General features: G+C 45.3%; 1 protein-coding gene across 1 annotated transcript in view; it reads right to left on the bottom strand.

Moving 5' to 3' along the window:
* LOC146185623 (uncharacterized) overlaps positions 1-18,824 on the bottom strand; it is a 58,785-nt gene extending 39,961 nt beyond the window's left edge. Inside the window, exon 1 of the mRNA XM_084607884.1 lies at positions 18,552-18,824. Within this exon, the coding sequence (XP_084464010.1) occupies positions 18,552-18,824 (273 nt within the window). The remainder of the gene's footprint in view (positions 1-18,551) is intronic.
* Between the last annotated feature and the right edge of the window lie 594 nt (positions 18,825-19,418).

Genomic DNA, 19,418 nt, shown 5'->3' with positions numbered 1-19,418 from the left:
TACGTTGTTTGTTTTGGACTTCTTTCACGTATTGAAGGCATGCTTCTTAAAGAGTCTCGTGAACTTACAAAAGTCCCTGTAAATAATATGGCAACGATGCACAAAAGTATGAGGCGATGGTCTGCATTCATCTGCCGTATCGAAAGGTTCAGCTTTTCTTATTCATATCTAAAACATTCAGATGCTCCTGAAGGCATGGCTGGTGCGACTGCTTTTTGATGGATGCGGAAAGCAAGGCGTCCGAGTACTGAGTGATGTCAAATACATCCAGGTGGTCGAAATTTCCGGCGTTCTCCACTACGGCGTCTCCCACAGCCTGAGTAGCTTTGGGACGATAAGACAAACAAATGAAAAAAAAAAAAAAAAAAAAAAAACGAACGAACGACCAAACAAACAATAAGAAGAAACTAAATAATTGTTGTGGCTGTAGGAAGAAGGAAAAGGAAATGCACTGGCCTGCTACCTGCTCTGTAGCTGAGCCACCTCCGCTGCCTCGTGCACACAGCGCAGAAAATAGAGAAGAAAGAAAAAGAAGAGGGAGAGAAAGACGCGCGCCGCAACAATAGCCGTCGTCCACCACCTAAGCGATGGCGGGTGCAATGACGGCCTACAACAGAAAAATTCGGTGGCTGGCTAGCCCCCGCCGCAAGCGGCGTTGATCTACCGTCCCAGCCTCGTAGGGCCATTAACTGCCACCCTTCACCACCTCTCTCCCTCTCAAACAAACTAAATCTAGAAAGCAAACCGGTGACAGATGGCGCTAGATTGCGCTGCAAATTGGGTTGTTTTGCTCTATAGTGGCAGCTCTAAACTACGTCAGAACCCAGATATAGGTGAATGTCAATGTTGTGGTGTGTAAAGTTATATTTATTTCTACTCCCGTTATTGAATTTGAAGAGATGTAGGCCAAGGCCCATGACACAAAAGCGCTTTTTCATCATTCTGATGTTACAAATCTCTTTATTGAACCTAAATACAGGTAATTGGTTAAACACCATTATGGTCATTGTTAGGTTTTTTATGCACTGTGTGGTCCACTCATAGCTTTAATACAGCCACTGCTTTGGAGTAATAATCGGTACCAGGAAAGGAAAGGCGTAGTACCATTCACTTGTACCGTTGTCACCTTAGCCGCGCCGTAAGGAAAGGGAGGAAGGTGGGTGTGAAAGCGGAAAGATAGAAAAGGGTGCCGCAGTGCACGGCTCCGGAGTAGGTTTGACAACCTGGGGATATTTATTGTGCACTGATATCGCACAGCACACTGACGCCACTTCGTTTAGCCTCCATAGAAACGCAACAGCCGCCGGTTGGGATCGAACCCGGATGCTCCGGCATTGCAGTCGGGCGTCGTATCACTGCACCACTGCTTTCAAAGCAAAATTAGATCCGATCATGACATGAAATAAAGGCAAGCGGCACACCATGCGAAACACTACCTCTAGGTCCGCGTGTGCATGTATCGCTTTACTTCGATGTATGTCTGCGCGCGACGTAATGTTGCGTTGAAAGCAGTGATTATGTTACAGCGTTAATTCGGTGATCCTGTACCTTCGTTACCACGTAATTATAACGATGCTTTTTCAATCTCACAGTTATGGAATTCATTAAATATATATAAAAAACAGTCTTTCATCGAGAAAAAGTTTATAGCACCGCTTTCTAATTATGAAAGAATTGAACCGCGGTCTTGAATGTCATTTCCTATATTTTTAGGGCATAAAACATTTACCTTTTTTTTTTTTTATCGCTGCTTGCTCAGGAGCATTCTAAGGGAACGTTTCTTTTTTAAAATTTTGCCTTTAGGTTTTCATTTTAGATAATAAACAATTGGAGCGTATCGGTAGAGCTTGACTTGAAGTTACATCTTAGATCAGCGAACATTTAAGCCAGTTATTCTATTAGTAGAAGAAAAAAGATGCATTACTAATATTGACCTGTCAAGGCATCACCTGCTGCGCCTAAAACCGTCACGGATAATTAAAGAACAAAAAATGTGTACAATATGTTGGAAGACGGACTTCTCAAAACAGCACACAATCGTAAGACTTAAAACGGAGGTTGAACAGGGTAAGAACAGAAGAAAAACGTAACCTTTAAAAAGCAGCAGGGCTCGAGATAACCGGAATATACTTCAGGATATCAGTTTATTAGAAGTAAAGCTGCGGCCTGTGGAGCACCATTATTTACGTCTATGCGTCTCTTTCTCTGCTAGGGACGGAGCCGTATTAAATTACACGCATGATGAAATCTTTTGTGCTAATTTAGCTGATTGAATGAAACAGCTGAAGGTAGTTCTGTGCGCCGCAGTTTAGTCGCCGTAGTTCCTCGAGAACGCACAGCCGTAAAATAGGTGAAACCGAAAAGTAGGCAGTTTGTCGTAAGCACTTAACTGAGAACATGAGAGAACGGAACAGTGCTTCAGGTTGGAAAATAAATTAATGACTAATTCCGCACTGCAAAAGATGCACGACGGCTACGACTTAGCTGTACTGAATACGGACGCATTTGCACTGCGCGGAAAAGCTACAACAAAGAATAAACAAGAACAAGTAGATGCCACACCTTTTATGTGTGCGGAAGGAGAAATTATGTAAACTGTAATTAGTTGCGGTGCTCTTTTTATTAGCAGTATTAAAATGCGCTTTAGCGACGGACATTCCAGGGAACAGTTTTTCGAAAGTAGTACTTATGACAAGGAGAGGTTGCTACCGGTGTACAAAAGTACTTCGCACACGTGAACTATGAAAGCAACGAATCGAAGAATGGGAACTTTTTTCCCCTTATCAACCTAAGAAGGCACCAGGAGCACAATTGTCCGCGACTTGCTCCAAGCTCTTTTTGTTCCTCTTCGTTTTCTTTTTAACCTGTCCTTTTCAAGGCCTAAAGGCAAGAAAACGAAGTCCAGGTGCGCCTACATTCAAGTTCTACACGTGGGCCGATAACTTGTCTAGTCTCACCGCTGTGACACCTGCATTGTGTACGGGCAAGGGAAAAGGTTGAGAGAAAGAGGGAAGGATGTGTTCCTTGCTAGCCGGTTCTTTTGGGGCGCGTCAATGGTGACCGAGACCCTTATCAGATGTCGCCCGCAAAGGCTGTTGTTAAAGATCCGTGGTGCCGAACGACGCGCCCGCTGTCGGAGGGGAGTTCCATTGAAACCGGAGCTGCTCCAAGCCCGATAAGAGGAGCTCTGGCTGTGTATAAGTGTCGACAGAATGAATGCCTATAGCCATGACGAACACAGCGAGAGTAGAGGGATCTCCAGAAGAAATCTTGCCTATACTGCGGTTATCAGGATACCTGTCTAATGTGAATGTCTTATGTCTAATAAAACTTTTTTTAAACACACCTTCTTTTCTGCTCTGGTTAGGTGCTTTATGTTCTTGGTCAACCGTTAAAAGGTTACACATTAGGGCTCACTCATATATAGCATGCGGCGTATTCTTTCTGAACATGTCCTCTAGCAGTTTCTGCAGCCGTGGTGGCAAAGATGCGCACACATTGAAGAATTTTGCGAGCTATCATCATCATGCACTCGCAATGAGTAGTTATACCTTGCACGAGAAACATAGCCATCCAATATATATGTCCTATTTCCTGGAACCCAGAAATTCATGAATGCGGCACCCTATTTTTCCCAAACCGCTTCTACCCATCGCAACAATTCCCGCTCATGGCAATGAAGAGGACCGGTGTATGGTCCTTAGCGAATAAAAACGCCGAAGAACGTCATGATTAGGGGGAGGTGAGGAGAGATCTATCACGGGACAATGCACCACATTTATTTGTTCAAGAATCAGATGGTGCCCATCCCAGTAGAGACCTATCCTACAGTGTGACCCGTGCCTTCTATCTAAAGAACATGCTGTGAAGACGCCAAGGTGAGGCCTTTGTTGCACATAAAAATGAGCTTCAGGGCGCAGCTTTCGACGAAGAGAACGGCCAAGACATGCAGTTAGCATCGCCTTAAAATTTGTATGCGTATCAAAGGAGTAATGATTGCTTTTGACGTGTCCTTGTTTACAGCTGAGAAAGGTCGACATACCACAGTCTTTGTAACACCACCCCGGCAGTGTAACGCGCTCTAACACCGACCTGACGCGTATAGAAAGTGAAATTTTAGAGCAGGGGCCTGGTCCAGGGGGGGGGGGGATCGGCAATGATGGCACTAAAACGAACGCATGTAGGCATACTATTTGCAATGAAAACTTCACTGAACCACTTACAGAGCAGCCCAGCCAATATCTCACTTTGTTCGCTTCGCAGAACATTGCTTCAGCGCTTTAGACAGTGACGGCTGTACTTTACAACACGTCCACCGTATTCGCGCTCATGGCCTCACGCCGGCCGCATACATATTGCTTCTATGTTCCAGTAACTTAAGACATACCTCTCGTCGTTAAACTACGTGCTGAATGAAAAACATCGGTTGCTCTCACACGTTCAAAATATTTGTGCGCTAGGTGTTGTGCCAATCCCCACGAAGCTTGGCAGGCATCGCCGAACCTTCTCTCCGCCACCCTCCTCTCACCAAGCGGAGAGAAAATCATTGCACGGTCCGCGGAGTCGCGAAAGTCCCGCGGCGCTCTGTGCAAAAGCGCGCGTGGCTCACTTTTGGAGCAGCAGCCCGACACTGCTGGCGCGCGACTCGTCACCGGCTCCCGCGCGAGACCCGGGTGAACGCAAGAGCTCTGAGCTGGGCAATTACCGGCGCGGCTAACCGTATCAAAAGTTCGCACCGGAGCAGCGCAGCGTGAGAGGCCGATTCTCCGCGCGAATCACCCCGTACCGGGAGAGGAGTGCGACAAGGCAGCCGGCCAGATTGCAGCTGGAGGGAGTCCCCGCATGCGTCCTAACAACCTGTAGTTAGGCGTCCACCCAAATTGCGTTACACGGAGAACACACAGAAGCCGAAATGACGGCGCTCCGTATTGCGTGCACATTTTGATTTCTTTTCTTTTCTTGGACATTCACAACATACCCTGAAGAGGGCGAAACCTAAAGGCATGTCTACTGCTTGCCCACGCGGCCGCCAGGGACAAGCCGTGAAATTTCTCACAACGGCCTAATGCGTGTGTGCGTTCTGCAAATTAAATTGTGCGGTGAGGGAATTGCGTTATTGGGAAACGCGGCGAGGCGAGCAGCAGCGGGGTTGCCGCCTGCCGTGGACTGCAATGTGAGGTGGTAAAACGATGGAGCGATCCCTCTGTGTGACATTCTTGCAGCCTGATATTTTATAGGAAATACGTGGCAGTAGATACAGTGAGAAGGATGGGAAGAAGTTGGACGGAAATGCGTGGCTCGCCCATGGTTCACGTGAGTGGGTAGGGATATGTGGTATTTTACATCTGCGCCCAGATTTGTCCTTTCTAACCGCTATTCTAAAGTAGTATTAATGTAGGGTTTGCCTTTTTGTAAGATAATAATTTTGTGATCAAAGTACCAAGCATTTAAATCAAATTTTATACCATGGCTCTGCAATATGATCATGAACAGCCCACTCCATCACTGCATACTTTCACTTCATGTCGCCGTCCACAAAAATAAATAAATAAAGCGACTATTTCCTGTTGAAGCAAACAGCCTGCTTCACTGCTTGGTTATCGCCTGCTTTTTTATTTTACTTAATTTTTTCTCATACTGCCAGCCTGTCGTGTACACATAGTGCTAAATTAATTTAAGTGGCCTCTAGAGTGGACCTATCTCGGTGTTCTTCCATCATCATGACTGCCAGGGGTTCTGCGCGATATGCACAAATAACCCATTGGAATATACACCTTTGTGCACTAATCTTGGCATCAGATTGCATCAGGGCTTCGCATTAGTCTTCGAATGAGATTGCATTCAAGTCACAGCTTATTTTGATCCTCCAGTAATAATTAACTACACCTCTGATGTGCGATACCCGAATTCTACGTGTTTTCTACCTGCCTAGGCGGATGGCGTGAGGCTGTGAAATCGAAACAAATCTGTCTGTCCATCTGTCTGTAATCTGTCTGTAATCAAAAAAATCTGTCTGTAATCTGTCCATCGATGCCTAAAACCGTTCTCGCCCACGCGCTTGTACTGCGGTCGCGAAGCATCAATGTATCCTTGCGCGCTTCTAGTCGCGGAGTGCCAGCCTCCTATTCGGGTCTGCGTACCTGGGTCGGGGAGTAGGGGAACCTCCTGTATCGGCGGCAATAAAGTTTTAAATAAAAATGTACTGCATGAATGGAAAAAGAATGAAAATTTACGTTAACGATCTCTTACCAGCTTCACAGGAGTACTGTCTACCTTTATTGCTGGATATAACAAGAATTCGGCAAAACGTTTTTAGAGCTACAGCTCTACAGCGTTCAAATGCGAGTTTTCTTATCCCAACCACTACTACATCATGCGTTCCCAAGATGGCGCTGCTTACTCAAGCGACGCGTGTTCATTTCGCGCTACGCCGCAAACACCTTCGTCCTTCAGCGTCCTGTTCAGCCACGAGAGGACTATGCTATCGTCGCAGCTGAGTACGCCTCGTGCAAAACTGCAACAAACTCTCGCGTTGTGCAATAAACACCGTTGCCTTCGTCAAATACCCATTGTGAAACATTCTCGCTCTGTGCATTGACCGTCGTCGTCTTCATGAAGTGCCATCTGCGCAGATGAAACGTGACCGCTTCAGCTGTCGGCGCGCGAACCAACGTGTTTCAAAACGCAGTAGGATTTTGACCGGCCATTTAGGTGAGAAATTGTTTTCGAGGCTAAACCTTGGCTAAAAGCGTTCCACTTATTAAATTTAGCCACGTCAAAGACGTAAGTAAACTTGTGACAGAAGATGGGAGCCAAGTAGCGGCGCTCTCTGCCACAGCAAGTCGTTAAAGTACTCCATGCGACAAAAAAGAAACACGCAAGGTATGATACTAACTTTTTTTTATTACGCAAGCATGCCGTAAGGCGTATTATAAAAACCCACATAAATAATTTTCTGCAATAAGGCTCCTGCTCCTATCGTTGTAGGTGAGCGATTTGGAGAAGTCTTCTTCCCTTGTTGCGGTTGGTCCCACTTTCGGCAGATTCTGTGTCCTTGATGCCCTTGTCAGCAGGTGGCGAACATCCACTTCTGCAGCTGGCGTAGAACACTTCAGGCATGTGGTGGGTCCGATGTCTCCTTGAGATTCCTATCGGCATGTTACCGACGGGGTAGGGGCCACCTCAGCTCTTATCCTTCAAAGGAAAACCTCCTCCAATCTCGTTAAGTTTTGAGAGAGGGGCAAAGTAAGTGGGGGAATGAGTACTTTTCGTGTACTTTTCCTTAAAGGGGATTCTACAAAATGGGAACAGCGGAGCGGGCATCTAAAGGGACTGGTGGGGGGCGCATTAGAGTTTGGAACTTCGTGTGGGAGGTGGTCAAATTTTCTCTGCTCAGCGTTCACAGCATCGTTTTGTGTCCAATTTGTCTGGATGTGTATCTTTGCTTTTTTATTAAGTGCATGGATTTCTTGGGTTACACGTAGTGTCTTTGTCACAGTCTTCAGTTGTTTTATGGCGGCTAAGAAGATTGTATAGATGTGGGCTTCTGTTATGGAATATAGTTTTTTTATGGCCTCCTTAGAATCGCGGATTGCATAGAGTTACATCACAAGCGAGTCCGGTTATTCGGAAACTTATTCATTATGTACGTTTAGTTCACTGTGTGTTGGGTTGGTAGCTGATGTTCTACCGCCATTTTTTATAATTGACGCGTCTGTCTATTCAATACGGACGCAACAATATGCAATCCAGGTATATGCAATACCTGGAAATTCATCAACCAGAGGCCGACATGCCAGCTTTTCCTTACGACGAAGTGAAGTAGTCTTGTTTGTTGTAATAGTTTCACCCCAGACAACGCATGTAAGAAAAAGGCGGCCTCTTACAGTCTTTTAGGACAGCAAGGAGCGCATCTGTGATGCAAATTACGCAGAAATAATTAAAAGAGAACTTACCCTAGATAACTAACGAGCATGTTGTGCTTTCTGGTTTTCTTCCCTTGGCACGAGCGTTTGAGTACTGCTTTTCAAGTAGAACAGTCTAGGCTGTATAGTTTCACCGACCTAACTTTTGAGCCATTATAGCGCACGTGAGGTTATGTTAGGCTCCAAGAGAATCCTTTGCTATTATGTTAAACAGTAGTTGACAAAGCGCCTGTTAAGGCGCCAACACGCATCCGTCGTCGTTTTAAAAAGGAAGTTTCGAAATCACGTCGCAGCTTTCCCAGTCTTCTTCAAACTGCAGGCCAAGTGTCAACAAAGTTATTTGTTTATTTATTTATTTAGGATTACCCTCAAGGCCAGGGGCATTTTAGAGAGGAGTGGTTTTGAAACAAATAAAAGAATGATTAAACGAGAAAATTGAAAATTATATAGGCGTAGTCTTCTTATTATACATTTCTAGCTAGAATAGTAAGAATACAGCTGTACGTCCAAAGTAAAAATAACATAGGCAGTTGAAACAGCAACGACCACAATTGTTAAGAGGCTGAGTTAGCTACGTTAGTACGAAATCGTAGGTTGCCTTGAATGCTGGCTGTCGATCCGAGAAGGTGATTTCAATCTGCTGGTGCCCGGGTAATGAATGACAGCGAACAAGGCTTGGTTTTATATAATAGGATGCCGACTTTGTGTGCATGATCAAGCCGGGATAAGATGAAATATGGAGCAGAACTCAGTTAATCTCATAAAGTTGGACAATTGTAAAGCATTTTATGAAATAGACATAACCTTGAGAATTTTCAATGGGAGTCTAAAAGGAGGAAGATTCAGCGTGTTTTTCATGAAGATGACACTTGCTGTACGATTGTAGTTAAGGAGTACGAAGCGGGCAGAGTTGTTTTGCACGAGCTGATGGGAATTAGTTAAGTTAATGGAGCTGGGATCCCGAATTGCTGATGCTTATTTGAGTTAGGTGCGGACAAGCGTTTTATGCAGCGTTAGTTTTATTGAAGTAGGAACGGTAAGTTGTTGCGCAAGTAGCCCAACATGCTGCTAGCGTTGTTAATTAAGGTATAGACGTGGAGCGAGCTACGTGTGTACAAGGGTAAACAAGAAGAACTAAATATTTTATTTCTGTGGGTCGCGCTCCGTCAGGTACCCGTGGCCAGAGGTGACTCCCACGCACATGTGTCGCATTGTTTTAAAACGGCATTCCTTTTAAAATGACATTTCATATTTTTCAATGGAAGTCTGCACTAGGGTGCACGTGTACTCGGACTTTCTTCAAGAAGGAACAGCATCATGCGGGCAATTTAGAAATCATAAAAAATACTTTCAAAACATTTCTTTACGTTTCTTTCTAAGGGACGCAGTCCCACTCTGGACCTAGATGCGACCCCAGGTGGCGCTCACGTCGCTGTGAAATTAAATGTGCCTGGAACCTATAGTAATGGTAACGGTAATAATAATAGAAATGGTAATGGGAAGCTATAGTAACACGGAAGGAGCATGATTCTCTTCAGGTGAGTGCGATAGTTAAGGAAAGTTTCGAGCAAAAATGTGAAACTAATGAAAAGCACCTTACTACAAAAACTATGAGAAAAATTCAAGCAATAATAAAAGACCATACGGTTTTGTGCGTGGAGCTAAAAAAGTGTATTGTCGCAGGATAAAAATAACGAATACTCAAAGCCGCCGCCATTCAGGGGGATGGTGGCTTGAAGATCCGCTCACTAAGGTATAGATTCGGCTTCCTACTGCAACGTTGTCAGCGCGAAACTTGTAGCTGTAAACAATCCATTTCATCCCATTCTTCCATGGAGCCAGAAATCCCTCTTTCTTGCGGCGTCACTGACCGCGATGCCACTGGCTCAATGCCTTACGGACAGTCATTCCCGCAGCTTCCACACGCCGAGGGCCCACAGTCTCTCCGTAGCAATTTCCCTGGAGAGCCCCTCTCTCGCAAGGCCAGGGTCGGCTGACCACACTGAAATCGCTGGCGTGTTAACGGTGGCCACTGGGCCCTAACGAGTGGGGATAGCGGGCGATGCGCAGCGCCGTATGAGGAGGGGGCAGTAGAGACTCCAGTTTGGCGCCGGAGCTCTTTGCTCTCTCGCGAGCCGTCATGGTCTACTGAAGTCTGGCCCGGTGCAGGGCACAGTGAGGAAGCAGGCTAGTCGCTTGGGAGCCTCAATGCGTCATAATCTGCTTCCATCGAAGCTTAGTCTTTGGGGAGTGGGTGGACGCAGCAGCTTCCTTCGGGCGATGCACACTGTACCAGATGTGCGGAAAGAGGACTACCTTGCAGGTGCTGCAGGTATCTAGGAAGTCGCGATTGCAATACTGCGCATCTTTTTAAAACGTGGGTGCTCAAGTACTCTGAATTGTTCAGCGTGTACGTTAGCTGGCACACGTCTGGTCATTATACTGCTAAAGCATTAAAGATGGCTCCGTCCGCAGGTTTTCGAAAGCATTTAATCAAGCGGCACAGGAAGGCTATTGTGTATGATTAGACTTCCATACAAACTTATGGCGCAACAACATGTGAGAACAGAACTTGCATATGGAAGATATGCAAGTTGTACAAGGCATTAAAACTGATGCTATTTTCATCATGAAGTTTTCAAGACATTAATACTTTATCGTGATTTTCATCTTTGCGTCATAAATCATTTTATCATCATCATTTTTAGCATAGCATTTATCATATTAACTGCCACGAGCGAGATTGGTATACATCACTGCTTTAACCACGCCGCACGAACGTGCTTGCTTCGTCTAGGAACAGCGTGCCTATCTCGGGATCCAAGGTTCTGCCTGATTGGAAACGCAGGGAATGGTGACGAAGTAGCGCTTTCGTAATAAAATTAGCAGCATTTTTTAAACGTCTACCCATAAAATAATACTGCTTGGAGCACGCCGGCTCATCGTAAAAAATATCGAGTAAAATAAAAAGGAAGCGGTTCAAGATATGACTGCTTGCTATAAAAAAAAAAGACAATTCAGCCCATATATGTCCTTAATGATTGCCAAAAAAAGCTGCCGTTGACAATTGAAGTTGTTGCTTTTCATAGTTTGAGTAATGGCCATAAAAGTACTGTAGAATGTTTACGCTGCTACTCCTTGGAGATAATGGCTTTTTTAACCTTTGGCAGTAAGATTTCAACGCCATCCACTGTGTAAAGCTGTCTTCGTTCCACCTTTAGGTAGCAACAGTTTATTTATTTATTTTGCCCGCAAATTACAGATTGCATTGCATGACATTAAAAAAGAACACAAAACATAATTTATTCAACATTACAAAACAATACAAGTAAAAACAAAAAGTATTAGGAACAATTAACAACAACAATTAAGGAGAGCCCCAAAATAGCACAATAAGTCAATTATGATCACAAACACATCACTTCGTTAAATAGCGTTGTGAGGACACTTAAACTCAGTTGAATCACTGATACTAGTTAATAATGCTGGTAAGGTATTCTTCGCAGGGTATGGAAAATGTGATTGTGCCCACGCCACTGCAGTGTTGGGTCAAGGGTTGTTGAAGAAAGGGACGAGAGATTTAAGCATAACGCAGGCATTGCTGAAAAGGACGCTTCCCTCTCGCATCAACGGCATCAGCAACCACACTACATAAGCAGAACGTTCCCTGGTTTGCGTCGGCACCTCTGCGCCGTGGGGTCTGGTGGACGACACTTGTATATACGCCGAAACGCTCTGGAACGAGAAGTGGGAGTGGGGAAATGGGTGGGTCTTGTTGTCAACTGCCTCTCCCCATGGAAAACCCCCTGCTCGATATCAGCCGTGCTCAGGATCTGGTTTCAGCGGACCTGGCGTCAATGGACAGAGGGTCGGGCGAGGGGGACATCCCGGGCGTGTCTGCTTCGAATACGCGCTCTGGTAGATTCGCCTTTCTTTTTCTGACCAAGGGGTACAACATAGCTTGCGGTGACGCTATTGCTTTGTGCCGTACCGCCGCTGCGGTGGCTTGCCCATGCACGACCATTACTGAAGTTTTGTGAGGCCGGATTCGTGATTCGGCTTGGGATGTAACGTTTTGAGCCATTTCAAAACCACGGGAAAGGCGAAACGCAGGCAGTTACCTGGACTTATTCTGGGAGCCTGCAGCGCATCGATACTGAGCTGTACGTTTTTGGCGTAAAAATAAATTAACTGCAGTAGATGGCACAACCAGGCCCGTATTTCACATCCGAATACGTGCTGTATGGACCTCCGCACGGTTTGTTCATACTGGAGGAAGAAGTCGGTTTGAAGTTTATTTCAAGCCCAATTGCCACATTCTTAATTCAAGCCCGCCTTCACAGCAAGCAGCCTAAATTTTGCGACAATGATCAAGCAAAAGCTTTTATTTCTAATATTTTTCTCACCGCCACTGAACAGATAACCACAAAGTCGCGTCGGGCTATCTTTAGCGCTTGCTGTCAGAGAATAGCAAGCAATTTGCGCTATTTAAACATTGATAGTGTTCATCCAATTAAAGAGTCTGTAATGGGGTTTTATTCTTCTCATCACTTTGACGCAAGCAGACAGTTGGGTCTCACTTAAGTAAGATGTCTAGGCAACAAACGTACGTCCTTCCCTGGCAGGTCTCTTCCGCGAACCGTGAATTTTCAAACAGATTCTCGTGTGGCCCAAAATAAGTAAAATAAAATAAAACCTTGCATACAGATATTCGGCGCGGCAACATAAGGATAGAAACATGCAAGGTATTTCTTCATTTAGGGTGAGTGCCGTGGGGACATCCGGAAGGCGAAATGCATAATGCCTCACAATGACATCTCAGGACTTTTGGCACTCTCTTCTATGGTGTTAGCTCATTGACGACAAGTACATTCCGTTGAACGAGTTTTCTAACCTTAGCGATAAAATAAAAAAAAAAAAAGGCAAAGTCTTCTTCATGACGTTTCCTAATTACGTCTTCATTAATCTTAGCGTGCTTCCAGGCAACGAGACGAAGAAAAAAAAAAAACAAACGTTTTCATGTTGAACTCTTGTTTGGGCTAACTGGTACATTTTGATTAACAAATAATACGGCGCAAAAGACGAGAAACAAAAAAGGCATAAAGGTTATTGCCTTGTTCATGCTTTTCAACTTTTATGCCTTTGATGCAGACTTTGGTCTAAAACGACTTCTTTTTCCACTTTTTTTCCCACATTTCCTGTTGTTCATCTGATGTCACTCCTCACACGATTGCTAATTATTGTTTGAGGTTTTGATGGTTTTGAATTTTCACGCTTGTTTTCTTATTGAGCTGGTGTAGAGCTGCAAACTTTTTTTATCTTCGTTGTTTTCGGTTGTTTTCCTCCCTGATGGCCTTGTTAAATTTGATTTGGATGGTTTGTTGACGTCATTCGCATTGCCATTTCTTCTGTTGCTGTGATGTACTGCTTTAGTTTTTGCTTTATAAGCTTGCGATAGATGCGTGATTGCATATGTGATACGGCTTGGTTGACTACAAAACGACAACTCTTGATGTGAAATAAAATTCTGTTGTTAGTCGCTCTAGTCCTGTATTTTGCGTGCCTTCTTTGTCCTCGTCCGCGGTGCCGTATTATTTGGAAAACAAAAAACCTAACAAACACAGTACTGCGGTCGTCTGCTTGTACGAATCGTGCGCATGTGTCTGCTTGTGCGGTTCGATACGCGTTGCTTGACCAACTATCCCTCCAAAATACTTTAGCTTTTTCAGCAGTTGTCGAACGTGACCTGCTGTATTACTCTTTTGTTCCTGTGCCTGTTTTTTTTGCTTTAATGTGTTTGGGATAACGCGGATTAGAATGATGCCATAGAGAGTTATTAGATGGCCAGGCAAAAGAGAAAGCTTTTCTACATTGCAACATCAATATGTACTGCGAATATCTGTGGCATGTGAGCACTGATGCAATAATAATTGCGTATGTTCTCTTAATATCGACCATGCTCTCGATCGTCGACCGATGTACTAGGCGCGATTATTATGCAAATACATTAAGAAAAATGCATTGATTGGGCGCCCATCGTTATGGCTGGGTCAATGAGCTCAACGAACGAATGCAGGTATTCGTTGAGAGAGAATAATCACTGGATTATGCGTGCGGCGGCAAAGATCGAAGAGAGAGTTAGCAGAGGAGAGTGCAAACGTACTTTCAAGTGACCTGATCAGGACAGCATATGACATATTTTTACTGTAATAATTGTGGCACGGGCAGAGGCTCTTTATTTTTTTTCCCTTTTGCATACCTCAATATAATATATGTAACAATGACCGAGCTGTGTTTTCTCTGGACATGTGTGGCTTATATTATGGCTACTGCGGAGAGAGAGGCCCCATTGAGATTGTTTTGAGTGAAAGCCGTCTAATGTGATTGCATCTATATTTGCAAGGAATAAAGGAGAAATCTGCCCCAGACAAAAGTTTTTATAAGGGCTGGCATTGTGAACCTCGGCTGTTGCACTTCGCAAGGCGCAAATAATCATATATGGAGTCACAGTGAGCATAATATGTCGCTGAGCTACGGGTTGTAATTTCTTCCAGGCATAGAAAAGATTTTAATCAGCTGGTTATCAGGTGATTATTGGAAAGGATATTAGCCAGCGTGTTGGTGGTAGCGGAGCAATAAAAATGATTAGCTGACGAAGCCTAGTTCAAACAGCAAGGTGAAAGCAACACTGGACTCTTGTAGTTTTTCATTTAAAGAGAGACCCTTATTTATTCCTGCATCAGTCCTTAATTTTAGCACAACCACGCATACCGATAAAGTTACTGATACAGGAAAAACCGCGCAACGAGTTCGCCTATTCGTACAATATTCCACACATATGCAACTTTCAAGACATCAGCCGCTAACAGGGTAGATTTCTCAGGTGCTTGCCGCCAAAGCTGTAGGCTTCTTCAAACTAACCACTAATATTAGTGTTTTGGAGGAAAACCACCGTAACTTGCGTGCAACGTCGAGTTCTGCTCGTTAAATTATCGGTGTAGCTACGAACAGACAGACATCAGGGGCGAAAGTCTCCCCAGACACTGGCACCACGCTAACTAATGGCCACCATCAAGCGCGGAATGGCGGCGGCATATCACGAAACAAACGGGTGCAGCTTCGACAATAATCTTTGTTCGTACAGGCAGATGGCATGCATTAGCCGTAGAGTCCTTGGGAAACTGCGTATTGTGCTCTGTCTTTACGGAGCACGCATCTGCCGACCGAACAATGACACTTCATTCGCAGCCGTGGTTTCAGAGAGGACCCAGACGTAACCAACTCTTGGGGAAAGAGCGCATCGGCTGCAGGAAGACGATCCGGAAGCTGAAAAGGGGTCCCGATTGACGGGAGACTTATGCCCTCGAGGCGCCTGCAGGCGGCCAGACGAAAGCGGTGGTAGCTGCCTGAAAGGACGGTTTCTTCTCCGCCACGGCCCTTCCTGCGCCAATGACGACGGCAGCTTGCTTCGGGCCCGATGGCTCTCGATCTCTGCCTCAGACCAAGATAAACGTGGTCGATATCCGGTTGCCGTGCGTAACCCGGCAGCTGGCCTCACGCCTTCTTTCTTTGGGTCACTCGTTCTATGATTCATGATCTCCGCCGTAGCGTCAATCCTCTCCTTCCTTCCTTTCGGCAGATGCGAGCCCTTGCTCTCATCTGCGGAGAAGGGCCATTGCTGGTGTTGACGTATTGGGCACCCTTCATCACGCTGCTCTTGGCCGATTATCACGAGGACTGAGAAGGGGAGGAAAAATTAAGAACCTTTTCTGCCTTTCCTGTGCGAAGAAGGACGTGCCCTTCGGTTCTCCGAGGTTTTTTTGAACGGCACTGAGGTGATGAGCATTGCTATGTGCTTCGTAGAGATCACTCCTGTTTCTGGCGGAAGGAAGGTGGAGCGCAGCTGCTGGATTGTTGTGACGGGACAAGAGTATAGCATTTATTGTGTCCGCGGGAAAGCTGGGACAATTTACAGAATTATGCAATCGTCAAACAGCATCAGTTAAGGAGAATTGAGTTTCTTATATGGTTTGGATTTAAAGATTTTATGCCTTAGCTCACGTCAGGATATAGAAGTGACAGAAGTAGCTCTAAACAGTCTCCTCAAGGACCGGCAAACATCGCAAGTGTTGCTCGCTCGATAGGGCATGTTTTTTCAACATGCAAGGAACGAGCTCCTCGTCGAGGTTGAAATTCTTCATTCATTCTCCTTGATGTGCCTGCATACGCGAATTTGTATCCATTGATCTGGGCTAATAGGTTTCTTGCCTGCTAACATTTTTTGCACTAGTCACTCGTCCCTTTTGTAAGATAAAAGTATTGCTATAATCGAAACTTACTTGAAACACCACGATTTGTAGTAGCTCGAAGTTACGTATTGGCTAAGATTTAATGCCTTATTACTTAATGTCTTATGACCCCCCTCCCCCCACCCCCCATATTGAGAAATATGAAATAAAATACACACGCAAACCCTTATAAGAACTACTTGGATTCCAGCAAAGCTTTATCCACCACTTCGTGCCTTGATCAAGTGTTCAAAGATCTATATCATCCCGATGGCTTTGGGCGCCGTTTCCCTCAAAATCTAGCGTTGTAGTTTGGGCTGGTGTTGTGAGGGATAAGTCTCGAACACGCCACTGACGGGTGGTAGCTGGCAGGCGTATGCCCGAGGAGTATTACGTTGGCGGTTTTGTGACGTCACGAAGCCACTGGGTTAGTTGTCAGAAGATGCCAACTCGTGTAAGGTTATTTTAGATGAAAATGCAACTCTTCGGGACCCTTAGTCCAAATCAGAGTCCAAAGCAGCCGACCAACAGCAACAAGGTTGCTTGAGCTTGTAGCACCATATATCAAAACATTGTCCCGTACATCAGAAAACTCTGCAACGACGTCACAAGTAGCTTTTTTTTTTTTCCACTTAATCTACGTCAGTTTTTTCGCTAGCAATGGGTCCAGAATGCAAGAGCGAGCATTTCCACAAATTTAAATTAGGATTAAAATATTTTATAAACCTTCCTTGAGTATAATGTTTTACTGTAATTGTCTTCACACTCAAAAAGAAGCGCACTACAAGCTTTGCACAGCCTTGCAATTTGTGTCTCTAGCCTTTCAAAATAGCACGCATTACTGCGAAGAATGCATACCAAAGCTAAGAGATTTTTGGTTTCACGTGAACTCAGGATATTTAGCAGCGTTACCGCCTTTGGAGTGTTTTTACTCATTATAAGCGATGAGATGGAATTTACTAACTCTATAGAATACCCAAATAGCTATTTCGAAAAGCTTTCTTGCGTTTATGTGAGGATCTCGATTCAAATCGGTGAGGCATAGTCAATTTTTCAGGCTAGCCGGAGCGGGAGCGATCATGGCTCAGTTCATCTTTATATACGATAGATTGTTTCGTGCCTCGCGTTCTTCAGTACCATTTTGCACGCAACAGTCCATGGGCTTCTGCAGTTCAATATTGTATATTCTCAAATTTGAGGTTTTCTTTGTTTATGTGGCGTTGACGGGAAATGTATTTCGCTCTTTATTTTGCTCTAGTTCTACATCCTGCAGGCTTTGTTTTCGATGTGCGGTTATAGTTGCACGAAGATTTCGTATAGTAACACATGATGTACTTGGATCTTCACGAAAATCGCGTACTTGTGTGAGTGCGTTAAATGACACCTCAGGAAAGAATACCCGCCTACAAGCCTTAATACTAACGCTTCCTACAAAAAACATCGCTTTAGAAGTAAGGTGCCCATTTTACTTCGGCAAGCTAGCAAGGTAGCAAGCTACTGCATTTCTGACTTTCCTGAAACTACTCAACACTGCAATAATAGTTGTTCAGATGCGATACTATTAATGGGTGCTCTGCTGAGGACTTTGCATAGGAAACTTTATTTCATGTTTGATTCGGTGCACTAGTGTGCTCCCCTACACTACAGTCCCCTTTCTCCCTCCCTTGTCTGGCTCCATACTTCTTCCAATCATCGAGTTGCGGTTGAAGTTACCGCGAGTAGTGAGATCTCCCTTTCTATTGTGTCCTCAAAGCCTGTTCTATTTCTTCCTGTGTAAATATTCAATTTTTGTACTGAAGCATTGAAAGTACACAGATACCCAGTAATTGTGGGCGCATTTCTCGTCGTGAAGAGAAGATATGCGCAAAGAACACGCAATGCCTACGACGCCAGCGCCTAGGCCAACGCTAACGAAGGATTTTCTTGCGAACGGGGAATTTAACGCGGTCGTTTTACTAGAGGTAAATAAACGAACAGAAGCATACAAGTGCGCTCTGTACATTTTCTTCAATATCATGACTAGCCCTTTGAGGCCCACGAGGCATCGTATTGCATTTAATCAGTCCTAGTGGGGTTGTAGTTGGAATGCGCCTTGTCTCTAGGTGGCAATGAAGGTACGACTGCTGCCGCCTCATTATTTTCAGCTTAGTGGGAGTATCGCCCCCCTTTGACGGGGAGACGAAGTGGGGGCGTGGGGATAAACGCGAAAGGAAGGAAAAACAAAAGATGAGAGGTGACGTAGGCAAAGGGAATGCAAATGAAGAAAGAAGCGCACGGCGGCGGATGACCAGAGAACAAGCAAGGGCACCCCGCGCGGGGCGGGTGCGGAGACGCTCACATGAGGTGAAGGGGAGCTTCGCAGCGGGTCACTGGATGGGGCTGATGACTCATTGAAGCTGCTGGGGCTCGCCCCTGCTTCCAAAGCTACGCTTGGAGTCGGCCTGAGAGCAGCCGCATGAGCGGGCGCTATAGATGTCAACCACTGGTCGCCGTACTCTGCTCTCTCGCTCTGTAAGTCGAGGGAGGACTCAGCCTTTGTTATATGCGTGATGCTGCGATGGCTGAGCCTGACGAAGGCGCTCTGGCCGATGCTGCAGTAGAACGTGTCCATTCTTTCGTTCCTTAGAATCGTGTACATCAGTCTCCTGTGAACGGGATTATAGCAGTTGGGACAAAAGAGCTGACTTTTTTGCTGCCGATTGGGGCCTTCTGCTGACGTGTGAGGAAGCGTACAGATGCTTCGAGTGTTGCTGTGGTGACAGGTCTCCTGAGCAGCTTGGGTGTGGGGACAATAATGGCGACGCTTGCTCGGATGGTCCGCGCGTGTCTTTTCTGCCTGCCTCTGCACCTGACGTGTGAAAGGGTTTATGTGGAGTGAGCGCCACTCGCACGCGCTCTCGGTAGGCAGGCCAGCCTTGGCGGTTATGGCGAGTCAGGGATGAGTCAGGGAGACGTCGCCGGTAAATCACACATTGCTTTGTGCTCTTCTCCCTGCATGTGACACGCAACCGACCTGTTAGCGGGAGGAAGTGACTAGAAGCCCTGCGGTCAGCGTAATTTTATGCGAAGCTTTTGTTTTAGCTGGGTTTAATTGACACTGATGTAATAAGAGGGAACTCTGAATGGTGAAGTCGGCAGGTTACAAAAACAACTGTGTACACGTTAGCTTCGCAATTTTTTTTTTTTTTTTGAAGAGCGATTCCAT

The sequence above is a fragment of the Amblyomma maculatum genome, chromosome 6, assembly GCF_055883805.1.
Source record: "Amblyomma maculatum isolate TAMU_Amacu chromosome 6, ASM5588380v1, whole genome shotgun sequence".
NCBI lineage: Eukaryota > Metazoa > Arthropoda > Arachnida > Ixodida > Ixodidae > Amblyomma > Amblyomma maculatum.
The sequence above is the reverse complement of the archived record's forward strand: the minus strand, read 5'-3'. Positions and strand labels throughout refer to the sequence as shown.